We start from the raw sequence: 14,525 nt of genomic DNA on the forward strand, positions 1-14,525 counted from the left end.
CTGTTTCTGAATAGAAGCCTTGGTCATATTATAGGCTTATAAAAGGCCCTGAGAAGCATTAGAGTGGTGTCAGTTCATCCAGAGCCTGTATGTGTCTGTGTATAATTGATAGACCCCGCGAGTCAGAGAGATTTGACCGTCACTGTGGGGAGTTGTGTTCTTGGCTGAGGGGCCAGTTTTCTGTATTAAGGGTTATGTTTAAATGGGTTTTTTCTTCCTTTGATTCACTGTCATGTTAACGCGTACTGGTTCCTCATGTCCTTTCTTTTACCCTCTTTTCCCTTGTCGCTTCCCTAGTGTCTATTTGACTAATATTGCTGATATACTGTTGCATGCTTTATTGGATTCAGTGCTGAATAAGAAACTGTATTGCCAAAGTCTTATACATGCAATATTTGTGCTGATTCCCTTTCAACTTCCCGATATATGGTTGCATTATGAATTATACTGCACCAAATTAATTTGTGTATATATGTGGATTAACATAAAAAACTGAATGCTTTTTGCAGTCTATACTATGTCTGACAAACTGGGACACAGCCTCAAACTATTCAATCCTCCATTGTGTGACCATGACTCACACACATACACACACCTTGAGTGAATCCTTGAGTCATTTTTCTAATCCTGCCATTCAGTACCTCTTCCTTTATTCACACTATCCTCCATCCTTCCCTCTATCCTTCTTTTCAGCTTTTTCGATCCTCCTTCCTTCAATCTGCCCTCCTTATTCTTTTTCCATCCATCTTTTATGAACAGGTTTGTTTCTTTTCACTGATCAGTCCCTCACTCTTATCTCCCCATATCTTCTGCCCTTTTCATTGCTTTGTATCCACCCATCCTTTCTTTACCTTTACCTAAATCAGTGGTGCACTCCTTTTTTGTTCCATGTTCAGCCTCTTTCTTGGCACCTTTTTACCATTTGACTTACATTTTTAGTTATGTTTGTTCCCTCTGCACATCTCTTCTCCTTTTACCTCCTCTGTATTTCTGTAGCCAATCAGCTCTGTTCGCTGTAAATCCTTAGGCAATTCTCACCGGGTTCTACCTGACCTCCAAGCCTCTCTCATTTTCGCAGTCACTGTACTGTGTCTCTATTAGCCACAGCTATAACCGTGTACCATTATTTAGTGTCCAAAGTCTCTCTTCTCCTCTCCTCTCCATCATTTCCTCTTTAGTTGCCTCTGCTCCTCCCTCCTCCTCATCCTCTCCCCTCCTATCTTCCTTTTCCCTGCCTCCTCTCTTTGCCTCATCTTATATTTCTAGTCCTCACTCTCTCTTTCTATCCATATATTGCCACTCTTCTCCTCCACCCCACCACCCTTCCTCTCCCTTATGAGATCGTGAATCACCTCTCTAGTTGTTACTGCCACATTGGCAGCAAAAGAAATACGCTAGCAAATTCACTGAAATATACATGGAAGACCCGGACACATTCACAAACACATGCATCTTTGATATGATGATTCACTACTACTCACTGCATTATGCATTTTTAGCTATATTTACATTCCTATTGTCATATTTACCTGCAGATGTGCAGCTCTGGGGTGTGCGTACACATCATGGACACATGAAATCATATTCACCTAAATCCTCACTGCTCCTGAGACAATGTGTGGTCATGAATATAAAGTGCATCGCATATAACTTGGACTACTGGTCTGAAATAAAATTAATGGATTGATTGATTGAATTGGTTATGTTGAATAGGCAGGAGTGTTGTTCTCATTACTATCCCTGTATTTGCAGACACTGGCATTGTGCTCTGTCACCTAACACACCAAGTGTGTGTGTCTGTTTCTGTGCTTCTAATTATGGTTAAACCCTGCAAAGGCGCGCGCATACACAGATACAAGGAGAAAGTGAAAGAGACAAGGGAGTGCTTTGTTCAAGCTGGTGACACAGAAACGAGTAATTATTAGTACCCGAGAGAGAGGGGGAGAGAGGAAAAGAAAAGAGTGATGGTGAGGGGATGAAAGTGGTAGAATCCTGTCCCCCTTTTCTCATCTTTGTCTTCCCTCTCTTCCTCTCTTCTCTTTCTCTCATTTTTTTCCTCTATTTTTCTCTCTATCTACATTACCAAGTCTGGTGGTCTGACACCAGACAAGATTGGGCACAGAGAGTAAGAGTAAAAGAGAGAGAGAGAAAGAAAGACGAGGAGGAACAACAAAGCAATTATCTCCTCTTCTGGCTGACATCTATACTGCCCTTGTTTCCTTTTTTTCCATGTCATGTCTTTTGTTCGTTTACCCTTTCCTCCATTTTTGGTCTTGATTTGTTGGACTGTTTACTGTCTCTTTGGCTATCTCCCTCAATTTTGTCTGATCTCTTCTTCTGTTTTCCTTGATCTGTCTTTCTGTCAATCTCCCCCCTCCTCCCTCTGGATTTTGTTTCATCCCTCCTTCTGTCTTTTCGCCTTCCTTAATCTATCCTTCTCTCTCGGCTCTCCCTCATTTGGCCTGATTTTCCTGCGCCGCCTGATTCAGTTGTTTTCTCTCTCATTCCCACTCCCTTTTTTTATGACCTCCTTCTTCTCCCCAATCCCCTAGTATTTGTCTTTCTCTATCATTTCTCTCTCGTTTTCTTAATTTTTATTTTAGCCACATAATAAAAGGTGGTATGAATCTCATTTTCTGTCCCTCTCTACCTCCCTTACTCACTCTCGTCCTTCTTCTGACCCTACAGTAAAATATACGTTGACATATGTATTGAGTGCTGATCCTTTCTCTTTTCCTTCCTTCTTCTGGCTCTGATGTCAGTTGACACATGTATTGACACAGTAGTTTAACACTTAATTACATCTTCCCCTGGGGTACAACTCTCAACCCCATTTTGTCCCTCCCGTATCTCCATTCCTTTCCTCCATCCTTTTGGCCGTCCTTGTTCTTTCTTCCCTCCTCCTGCTTTTTCAATCTTTGTCTCTTCGTGTCTCCTCCCTCCGCCGCTGTTATATCTCTCTTTACATCCTTCTCAGCAAATGTACTTATCTTGTTTTTTGTATGATTTCTTATATTGGTTACCAGTCTCGTACAGGACTAAAACAGGACTCGGATATTAATTTCCTCAGCAGTATCATATTGTTGTTGTCATTGTAACATGACAGAAACTGAAAGCATCTCTGGATGTTTGATTTCTCCAGTGGAAGAAAATTGTTTATACAGTTTACCACATGGTTTGGTGCAGCCAAGCAAATATCCTCTCTGTATATCATTAAATATATTTATAGACTACTTCAGTACTCTGTCAAATATTAGTCAAAAATGCTGTATAGTTAGTGGCAGCAAATGAGTGGTATTGCCATACACCAAATTTTCAGGTTCTCTTTCTTTAATCCTTTCATTTCCCTCTCCTTTTGTGACTCATTCCCCTTTCTCTCCCCTCTCTGTGTCTCAGCATGCTCCTTTCCTACAGCTGTCAAACTCTCACCCTGTCCTTTTTAACTGTGCGTCCCTTTTCTGAGACGCTATTTTCATTATTCTCATTATTTCTTAAACTCTGCATGATTTTCTCTCCAACTTCCTCCTCTTTCTGTCCCTGTGATCATTTCTGTTCCCATTAAATTCTGTGTCAAACTTGGCACTTAGAGTGCCCAGCAGAAAAATTGATCCTGTTGTGATTGGGGCGAAATTGTGAAAATTGTCAAAGCCCTTACACCCCTGCCTGCACACTTACAAGATTGGTGTGTGTGTATAGATAGATGGATAGATATAGATTTTTTTTAGTTACATCTACAAACATCAGTAGGAAAATAGAAAGCAACAGACTGTATCTTATGTAATTCAGAGATATTGAATAATGTATGTGGAATTAACAACACCTATACTGTACAATTTAATGCAATTCGTATGAAATAGTCCTGCAACAAATAATACTGATGTGAAGCTTTGAGTGAGAGCTATTTACTTCATGTCAGATGGTTTTTGAGACAGGCAAAGAGGTGATAATATAACTGGCTATTTTAAGGCTGTATTTTGTGGTGTTGTTTACCCTATATGTACATAGGGTAACAGGAACACCTAACAGTATGATTCAGCAGCAGCAGAATCATCATCATCATCATTCAGCAACTACCACAGAATCAACATGTTTCTGACACAGCCTCCACAAAAAATTAACATTACCAGTTTCACAATGATGCATGTTTTGTAAGGCTGATGGGTTTTGGATTGTGTCCACCCCTGTATGTTCTACTGAACTGAGCTGGGGAAGAGGAAGTTTACAACTGAACTCTTCAGCTCATGACTTCATGCATGGCCCTGTAAAGGAGAAATAGGTGTGTGTGTATATTATATAGTTGATTTTACTAGAAATCTTGCTGAAAAGACACAGAATTTTCTAACAGATGGTACCACAGAGGTCACTTTACAAATGCTGCCTCGTTAACATGGAAGGACATTCTTTCTCCTGGTCTTTGTCCTTCAGGTAGGCTGTACCCATGTGTGGGCAAGAAAGACACGCCAATTTGGTAATTGCTGAGAAACCTTCGGCAATCCTTGGTTCTATTGCTGGGGTTTTCAGAATGTCTGAATGCAATCTCACATTAGAGGATCAAGGACATTTTCTCGAGCTCAATTCAAAGTGTGGTACTGTAACATTGTGGCAAAGCTCCAGGAAGGAAATCAGTTGAAGGTGTCAGGGGAGCTGAGGCTGACAGGGTGAGGGGTGCCCAGCGGATGCCACATGGACGACATCCCACCTGGCACTTTCACACATGCCACCAGAATTAGAGAAGCCATGCTAAAATGGAGGCTGGTGTTGTCTAGCATGCGACTGACCTTTTTAAAGATGATTAAATCTGGCAGCCACACAATGTGCTCGATGGATGGATGGATAGATAGATAGATAGATAGATAGATAGATAGATAGATTATGTAGCTCACTTTTCTCCCTATCTTTCTTTCTCCCTCCCCTTCCTCAGCTCAATTCAGCTGGGCTGGTGTGTTTTTTCCACCTGCCAAAGCACACATACTGCAGCAGCAACAACAATAAAATATGAACACAAATCCCTGATAGAAAACATGAAATCTCACTCATCCATTCTCTCCTTTTGAATTCATAAGCCAGACTCCCTTTGGCTGACTCCTTTCTTCACAGTCTTGCTGCTGGTGTGATATTGCGGTTGGCACTGGCACATTCATAGCATGATAGAAATCTATACTGGAAAACCCTGGCTGCAGGGTGATGATGCCCCCTTCCATTTCCTCTTTATCTGTCCTTTGAGACAGATTTCCCTGCTTACTCCCCTCAAAGCCCTCAGACTTCTTGTCTCCTCTTTTAACCTTCTTCTCTTTTCCAATTCAGCTCACAGTTTATATTTCACCTTTTAAGATAGCCACTACATCACTATCTCTCCTTTGAGACAGTTATCCCCCTCCTTCTGTTTTGTTGGCGTGTGATTTGTTTAGAGTTTAGTCAAACTTCAGATAGCTTACTCCCTCCAGACTAAATTTCAGCATCTCTCCTGTGATGCTGGTTGCCTTGGATCAGTCTTTTACGTTTATCTCTCCTATTTTGCTTCTGTGTGAGCCTCTTTGTGTCTATCAGCATTTTCTTGTCTTAAGCTGCACAGCTGAGCCTTCACCTCTACTAATGCTGCTGTTTCATTATTTCTTTAAAGTTTGTTCCCTCAGAGGAGGACATTTTACATGTCGCCCTTTAGTTTGCGAGAGCTAAATTCAGCCAGGGCAACTGGGATTTAAAGTAATATAATAAACAGCGGTACAATTGGATGCAATCCAATACTGCAAACCTGCAACAAATACTACCTTTTATCAAGCTCAATGTTCAGTTTTTGTTGCAAATTTGTCAAAGGTGTTGTTTCAACCCTTGTGGCGCTGTAGGTGAGGTAATCTCTGTTTGTCTCTCTGAATTTATATGCTTTGGTATCTAGAGATAATACACCTTTACTTGATAATGTTAAATAGCAAGTATTTCCCGTAGAGGAATGAACGCAGCTGATCAGCGAGGGAACTAAGATCTCATTCAGTTCATTCAATTCAATCATGTAATTAGTTCTCCATGTGTAATTGCCACAAATGTGTCATGGGACTGTACAGAATCTGCACTTGTCTGTTTTGATGGGGCATTTCAATGAGACATCTCTTCGCCTCTGTCCTGTCATCCACCAAACCCTCTCCCTAGCAGTGGATTGCTTTGCTGCAGGGCTTTCACCACACCACCTCATCTCCATATCTTCTTCCTCCTACTCTTTTGTGACATTAATCTTTTTTCTTTGTTTTTTTAAGGAGTCTTTCTCATCTCTTTCTTGTATCCCAAATTTCTGTAGGCTCCTTTCTCTTCTCACTCCTTCACTACGTTGGTCCTCTCAACTTCCACTCTTCCCCTCCTCACTCTTTCTTCCCTATTCCATACTCAGGTGTATTTCTGTTATGTACACATTTTCTCTCTTGCTCTATTTCAGTGATGGATTTAAATACCTCCCCTCCCTCTCTCCACCCTTGCTTTTTCCTTGAGGACCATTTGGGCCCACCCCTCTCTCTACTCCCCTTTATCGTCTGTCATTCTCTCTCCTTTCATCCATCCTTCTTTCATCTCAATCTCTACCAAGGTGTTTTGGGTAGAGCCTATCTCTGATCTTTCCCTTCTCCCTCAATCCCTTTCCTCCTCCTGAAATCTCTGAGGCTTCATTCCCATCTTAAAATTCACCCATTCTTCCCTTCTGGCTCTGTCCCTCACTCAAACTATTAGTTTCTCCTCCCCATCACTCTTTTTTTTTTCTATTCACCCTTGGCTGCCATCTTCCTTACTATCCTTCCATCCTTCTGATTATACCTGCACACAGTTTTTCATATTTACAATCATCTTTCCATTTGCCTCTCTTCCCTGTCCTCTTCCTGTCATATGGTTAGCTCCCTTCACCGCTGCTTAATACCATTTTATGGTATCTGAGGGAAACCACATTCAATCCCAGCATTAGTGCAGAGTGAAAAAATAAACAAAGAGGGTTACGGAAGGATGGCAGTCCCTCCATAACCCACCTCCTCTCTTTTTCTTATTCCATCTTGATGTCACTATTTCAGCCACTGTTTTGCTGTAGCATCAACCACACACAAATATTTCATCGGTCTACGGTTGTAGTTACAGATGCAGTAAACTTTGAATCCATATGAGCATAACTTATGTACAGTGCAGTAGTATTGTACATATAAGTACAAAAAGTAGCTAAAACCCAAGCCCCACTGTCATATTTTGAAAGATTCCATCAATCAAACTCTATCCATCAATCTCAGACTTATTTACTCCTCGTCTTCATTCCTCTATCTCTACCCATGTTTCCGTTGATGTTTGAGCAGTTAGTTTTTGAGGGTATCACAGTTTCACGGTGCTAGCGCAGAAAGTGTAAAACTTGAGATCCATAATTTTTCATGTAAAATGAAAAGTTTTGTTTTACAGAAACTCTTTGCTCCTTCTAATCTTTTTGGCTCTCTTTGGCTGTTATAAGTGTCTACAATAGTACTCCTCTTTCTTTTTGCTAGGCAGCTACTATATACAAATTGGCTCACAGCAATGCATAGGAACGATGAGTAAAGATTGCCAGCTTTCTTGGGCATGCAAATTAGTTTTTCCCCTCCATGTTTCTTTCCAAAAATGTTACCTAAATGTATGAGGCAGGGTGTGGCAGTGGTCTCTTAAATCATTTGTGATAACAAGAACCTAAAATCCTATCTTTGTAAATGTTTATTTTTCTTCCTATGAGAGCATGGTGAGTAAAGATGGACAGTGTGTGGGGATCTCATTTCAAATACAAAATGACATGGCTTAAATGTTACTTCAGATAAAAAATTACATGTCATCAATATCCTGTGTTACTTTATCAGACGTTTTCATTAATACTGGCACATGCTTGATATGCTATGGAAGATATGCCTACAGCAACATTTAGGGACACTAAATGTTGCTGTAGATATATCTTGCATTCAGAGTCGGGCACTATTTACTTGCCTCTAGATGTTTAAAAAAAAAAAAAAAAAAAAAAAAAAAAAGATCCCCTCCCTCAAATTCCCCTTTATTCCCTCAATGTTCAAGCACTTGTTCATCCACTTGTCCTCCCATTCTACTCTCATTACTCTCATCCATATGCACCGACTTATCCACCTGTTGGCTTTTAGTGTCATACAGTGATGGAGATGAATTATTAACTACCCTCGCCCATCTATCCCTTCATCTGTCTCCCCATTCTTCCTTCCCTTGAGCTATCCACTCGTCCATGTACAAGGTGAACAGTTGCAGTACTGAAGTGCCATGCTGTAATGGATAAATATTTAAGGAGTTTTGCATGAAAAGGGGATATCCACCTTTTGAGGGAGGAAAACACTGACAATCAAAAAATAATTTGAGGTTGCATATAGAGGAGCTGTTACTGCAAGACGATAACAGATACCTGTTGGCAAGTATCCGAGTTAATAAAAGTAACATTTCACATTGGCTCCTGTTGTTTGCATAGTGAGTAATGTGTATTACATAGCAAAAGTTGAACTGACCTGTAGATGAGGGTCTCGTCAGCGGTGCAGTTGTACTGTATCTGATACATCCAGACAACGTAAGCTGCAGGCAAACGCCCCAAATCCCATCGGACCTGAGCTGAGGTTGACGTAACCCCTTGTACTCCAACCATCCTTCCTTCCTCGTCGTCCCCCTCGTCGTCCTCCATGCTCCCTCCATCGACCCTCTCCCCTTCGGAGGCCCTGTCACCCTCATCATCCTCACTTCCACCTCTTCTCCCATCATCCACCTCTCCTCCACGTCCTGCGCCGTTGTTAATCCCTCCGTTTTTCCCTGTGCTGATATCCGAGGAGCCTGGATCAGTCCGTAAAATCCCATTGGTCACGTTCCTGTTGTTTTTGGTGTTCACATTGTTATTCCCTGTGTTTCCGCCTGCTCCGCCCCGGTGAGGCAGGGGGATTATTTTCAGGTCCACAGTGGCAGTCGCCTCACCCGCTGCGTTTATTGCGATACATGTGTATGCCCCGTCATCCCGGGCAACTGTTACTAAGATATCCAAGGTCCCATTGCTGAAGGAGCTGGTCCGGGATGAATTTGCAATGATGCGGTCATCTGGTGAAACCCAGTGGACTACTGGCTCAGGGTCGCCAATGGCACGGCATTTTCAGCGTGGCTCGCTGGCCCTCCAGCACCCACAGGTTGTGAGTGTGACGGGTGATAAGAGGTGGTTCACAAGTAAACTCCTCCTCAGGAATCGACCAGAAATATCTGAGAGACAAAGGGAGGGACGAGGGATGAAGCCAATGAGAGAGAGGGAGAGGTGGAGAGCAAGATTGCCTTTTTGGCTAAGGAATTTAGGAATTTGTCTTGTTTTATCCCTCCAAGGTGGGTTTGACAGATTAATGTAGTACATTAACCTAACGATCTATGTGCTCTTGTCTATCAGTTTAAGGGTAAAGTTCAGTAATGCACAGCAGTCTGAATAATTTCCCATTTTACTCTGCAGAAAACAGGTCTAAGCAAAGAGTAATTAATGGTGACAGCGATGACAGATAACAACAGATGCTCATTTTGCTCCTCAATCCTTTTTCACTCCATACTGTTGACTGCAGGGTTAGACCAGAAAATTCCAGTAGACCGATGCAGGGAGGAGAAAGTGTGAGGTATCAGAATAATGACTAGAGTAATATCACATAATAGTTTCAAAACTCAGCCCTTAAGGCCTACCTGTCCTGCGAGTTTTTGCTCCAGTTTATTCTTGCACACACGATGATCCAATTAAGGTGTCATAAAATGTGAGGCCCGTAATTGGATGTGTGCTAAAACAGGGCTAGAGCAAAATCTTGTAGGACAGATTGGCCTTGAGATAAGGTTGGGAGACACTGAAGTATGATATTCAGTTAGACTCATCACATCATTCAACCTCTAACTATTCTTTTGCTTCCCCTGACATTGAAGAAGGTTTCACTGATTAAAAGGATAAGGATAAACGGTTGGTTCTAAAACTTAATGTGTTAGACAAATGATCCATTGACCAATTGATGATGTTTACCTTCCAGCCAGGTGAGCAGGTGTGGCACACGTCTCCATATCGTCTCCACGGATAAGACGCCGTAACCATAGCAGTTCACAATTGCAGTGCAGCGGGTTCCCACCAAAATTTAAGCTTATGACAGCATTGTAGGGGGTGGGACTTATTGCACCTGTCTGGGACCTGAAGATGACAGTAGAAAAGGACATCAATTCACTTGCACACATTTGTTAAAATTGCTCTATTCTTGATTCATTTGACTGTGAAGATGGAAATCAATCAATTTTGAACTAACTCTATAAATGTATCTTAATAATGTTAACAAGTTTGAGCATGAAAGTCCAAATAGCAGCGCTATCTTGTTTTCATCATTTTCATCAACATTTGTTTCCTCCTAGTCATGGAAAGTTTTTCCCTTGCTTTGTAAAATTGCAGCAACTTCCCCCTTTTGTCACTCAAATTTTAAAGGCTACATACAGAGATAAAAAGCACAGGTTAAATGATAATAAAAGTGTTTTGTAAAGCTCTTCACAACACAGTCAGCATGACCTGTAATGGTCATAACTTGCCATCACCATTTCCAAAGAGAATTTATGACCGGCCAATAAGTGGGCACTAGAGACCTATGAGGTCCTTACTTATTTACCTTGCAGCCACTTGCCCCTGTGGCTTTCTTTGCCACGCATAGTGTGGAACAAGCCACTGCCGCGTTTCTATACGATAACAGAACAAAAAAGTGAAATGAATTGAGAACATAGGGTTTGGTTTCCTCACATGTTCCAGTCTGTGGACTGGTACAAGTGAAACCATTTATAGTGCTATGTACAATACTGTATATAAATAATTAGATAGCAAAATAAATAGTCAATGGAGTGACTAAAGATTTTACAGAATGTCTGTGCACCAACATTGTCTCCCTCTGGCCTATTTCAGTGCCAGAGTGCTCCTGTTAAAAACCACTTTGGTGGCTCTGTGGTAGTGTCGTCTGCCACAGAATATTTTCCACTAAGCCACTTCTTAGAGAAACATAAAAGACGAGCTTAAGGGCTACCTTGCAAAGAGGGGATCAGGAGGCAGGGTTCGGAGCCTGTTGGAGGTCATATCCAGTCGTGCAAGCTTATACAGCTCTCCAAAGACTCCTTCCGCTATGTGGTCTATCAGGTTATGGTCCAGGTTGAGCGTGTGCAGACTGGCCATGTTCTGAATGGATTCCCATGGTACCCTGTGGCAATGAAATAGAAGAATATTTAGTGATTAATGTGAGATTCATTGAATAGACTTCGTACCAAGATTGTTTGTTTATTCTTGTTTAAAGTAGGAGAAATTAGAGAATATCTCTTGAAAGCAATGGCAACGGTGAAGACAGATTCACCACTCTGATGGTTAATGTCCCTTGTGGGTACATTGAAACTGTATAAGAAATTAACCTGATTAAAGGATGAGTGTGCTGCTATTAGATCAGTCAAAGTTTACTCTCTATGCCCTGAGCACTCTCCTATGTTATTCTGTGGAAAACAGGAATAAGTAAAGACTAATTAATGTTGACAGCAATGACAGACAACAACAGATGCTTGTTCTCCTTCTCAATCCTTCTTTTTTTTGCGTTTTACCAGTCCCATCTATGACCCATTGCTGTTGTCATTTAGTATTTCTTTTGTGCAGACATTCATTTAAGAACTGTTTTGGACAAATTAGTGAGTCAAAACTGATGACTGAGAACCAGCAAAATAGAATAAATGTGAAGTAATGCATTTACTTTATTTTTCAGGGTCAGGGTCATACCTACACTGTTGATTTCATCTTGTGTTTTGTTTTTGTTGAGTTCACTACAGTGTGTGCCTTTTTCTTTAGCACAATGTGGGTTTGGCAGAGTATACATTTGCTTTGTGTCATCTGACAAACACTGTAGCACTCTCAGTGCTGAGTACAAAGAGAACCTGCTTCCACTCAATATCACACATTAATAAGTTAATTTCAATGCTCACTTGGTTGATAGAATATATTACATTGTGTAATGAAATGAGTGGAATTAGTTATCTTAATCACTTCAAGGGGAGAGGAAAAGTTGCTAAATTATTGACGGCTACAACAAACAGCTGATGGTCACTATCGTTGTCTATACAGTAGAATGTCTCTAGACAATAGGCATGTTAGGGTAACGAAGTATTGGGCTTAATGATTTATTAAATCATGTCTGTGGTGTAGATCAGAGACAGATGGGCAGGATATTGTAGAACAAAGATGTCTCTTTAATATTGTCTAAATTATTGTCCACAAATTCTTTGATTTTGTTATTAAATTCATCTTACAAAGAGGCCTTGATACATAACAGGAATCAGATGTAGGTAGTGCAGAAGCCAAGCAATGATAAGGTCATAACTTTTTTTGTAATGAATAAAGACTGTAGTTGGCAATTCCCATCCTTGCTGCATTGCTCAACACCAGTGTCCCAGAAAGTTAACCACATGAGATCAGTATTTGAACAAATCTAAGCTGCAGGAGACACCAGGTGTCCCTCAGTTTCCTTCACAATTAAATTACACAGGTGGGCCTTCCCACGTGGATAATCTCTTCCCCTGCCTAAAAAGAGTTCTCATATGACATGTTCTGTTTCCATTTTTGAGCATTTTTAACCTAGTTAAGAAAGAATCAGTGATGCAGGCTTATTTTGAATCTGTAAAGACTCCTTTAGTAACTTGCAACTAAGGGTGAACAGCAGTTGCCAATGTATGCATCATTAAAACTCTTTACACTTTTCTTATGGCTTGGTGGAGGTTGGAGAGAAGCCAGAGAGCTCCTGTAGAGGAGACAAATGAAATATCTTAATCAGAACTGACAGCCAAAACCTGCTGAATTCATCAACACAGTGGGACAGTATGAAGAGGAGAATAGGGGATTGATAGAGAATATCATCATTGTTCTGACTTATTATTTAGTCCAGAGGAATAGATAGTGATGCTGTAAGAGGTCTCCATTGTCCTAGATATAGATGAGTGGAATACTACACAATGTGCTGAAGGAATGAACCATATGGAATAGCTATAGCAATGCACACTCATACAAAGTGGAGTGAGCTTGGAAATGTGCTCATCAAATCTTAACAAAATCGAAGTCAAAGAAAATTAGGACCTCATCAAAATTGATTCGCTTTCAATTTCCTGAGCTTTTAGTCCTCTCCTCCCAGCCTAAGCAGATTGAGTTGTTTGCTGACTCTCATTTACACTGTGCCTTGAAATTTTGTCAGCTGAGTTGTGTGTCTGCAGCATACACTTGAGACTGAGACCTGAGCACAGGAAACTCGAGAATATTACAGTATGTTTCTACTTAACAGAACAGAGTAGATCGTGTGAATGCATGATGCGTGTGGGTGATCACAACAGAGGCAAAACCTTACCTCCTGAGGTTATTGTAGGACAGGTCAAGGTCTTCCAGTGTGAGCAAGAAGTCGTCAAAGGCCTGGGAAGAGACTTTGACCAGCTGGTTGTTGTTGATGATCAGGTGTTGCAGATTGACCAAACCTGCGAGGTCCCTGGGTCCAAGTATTGTCAAACGATTACCTGGACAAACAAATATAAATAATATCACTTAATTCATCTGAATATTTTACCAAATTGTCATATCCAAGTAGTTTAAGTCAGCAGGATTGCATCTTAGGATAGGATTACTGTTTTGGCTCACCATCCAGATGCAGCGAGCGCAGACTCTCCAGGTCAGCAAAGGCCATTGGTCGGATCAGGTGGATGGTATTCCTTGACAGAGTCAAATCAACCAATCCGGTCATGTTGACAAAGTCACTCCCGCCCACTTCCGTGATGAAGTTGTCAGCCAGTCGCAGCTCGACGGTGCGACGGTCAACGTGCGGGGGGACAAACAGGAGGCCCTTGTCGGCGCAGAGCGTGCTGAGTGATTCTGAAAGGTTTCGACACACACAGTGGAAGGGACAGGCCGAGACCACGCCCCACGTCTCCCCTGCTCCAATCAGAGAAGGCAGCAGGCAGCATGTGACCAGAGTCAGCCAGTGAAACGCTGGGAAAGGGACTGAGTCGGTAAGGGTTCTTTTTGCAGCCCTGGGGCAGGCGCAGTGGACAAGATGGGATGAGGAGGGCAAAGATGAGACAAGGAGAGGGGGGAGAAGAGAGAGAGAGAGGATGGATGGATGGTTGAGGGAGGGGAAGGTGGAACTTTTTGCCCTTTGTTCAGGGTGGAGGTGTGTGTGGGGCAGGTGTTTTTGTCTGCGGGGATTGAGGGGTGGGGGGACAGGCATGGTAGAACGCCTGGCGATCCACAGACCTGGGGGGAGACAAAGCGAGAGAATGGGGAGAAAGCAAAATGGGTTTTAAATTCATTCCTTAGTCAGACATGTTTTATAGAAGATATCTGAAGTGTGTTTTTGTGTCTGGTTTCCTGTCTTCCACCTACTCTGACTAGACAGAGCTGGAAAGAGAGCCTGTTCTACACACATGCATACTTGTGTGGGCCAAGGCCTCCTCTTAAATGAGTACCACTTTGCATTAATGCCCACTTGGTG

The 14,525-nt window shown here is 41.8% G+C and overlaps 2 protein-coding genes across 3 annotated transcripts in view; one reads left to right on the forward strand and one right to left on the reverse strand.

Moving 5' to 3' along the window:
* Nucleotides 1–14,525, forward strand: part of LOC122870500 (pyruvate carboxylase, mitochondrial-like) — a 292,268-nt gene that overhangs the window by 177,545 nt on the left and 100,198 nt on the right. The gene's annotated exons all lie outside the window — the stretch shown is intronic.
* Nucleotides 1–14,525, reverse strand: part of LOC122870502 (leucine-rich repeat and fibronectin type-III domain-containing protein 4) — a 160,238-nt gene that overhangs the window by 6,177 nt on the left and 139,536 nt on the right. The window contains 6 exon segments of the mRNA XM_044184730.1: nucleotides 8,505–9,130; nucleotides 9,132–9,234; nucleotides 10,019–10,180; nucleotides 11,049–11,219; nucleotides 13,392–13,554; nucleotides 13,676–14,287. Coding sequence (XP_044040665.1) covers nucleotides 8,505–9,130; nucleotides 9,132–9,234; nucleotides 10,019–10,180; nucleotides 11,049–11,219; nucleotides 13,392–13,554; nucleotides 13,676–14,261 — 1,811 coding nt within the window. The 5' untranslated portion in view covers nucleotides 14,262–14,287.

The sequence above is a fragment of the Siniperca chuatsi genome, linkage group LG22 (genome assembly GCF_020085105.1).
Source record: "Siniperca chuatsi isolate FFG_IHB_CAS linkage group LG22, ASM2008510v1, whole genome shotgun sequence".
NCBI lineage: Eukaryota > Metazoa > Chordata > Actinopteri > Centrarchiformes > Sinipercidae > Siniperca > Siniperca chuatsi.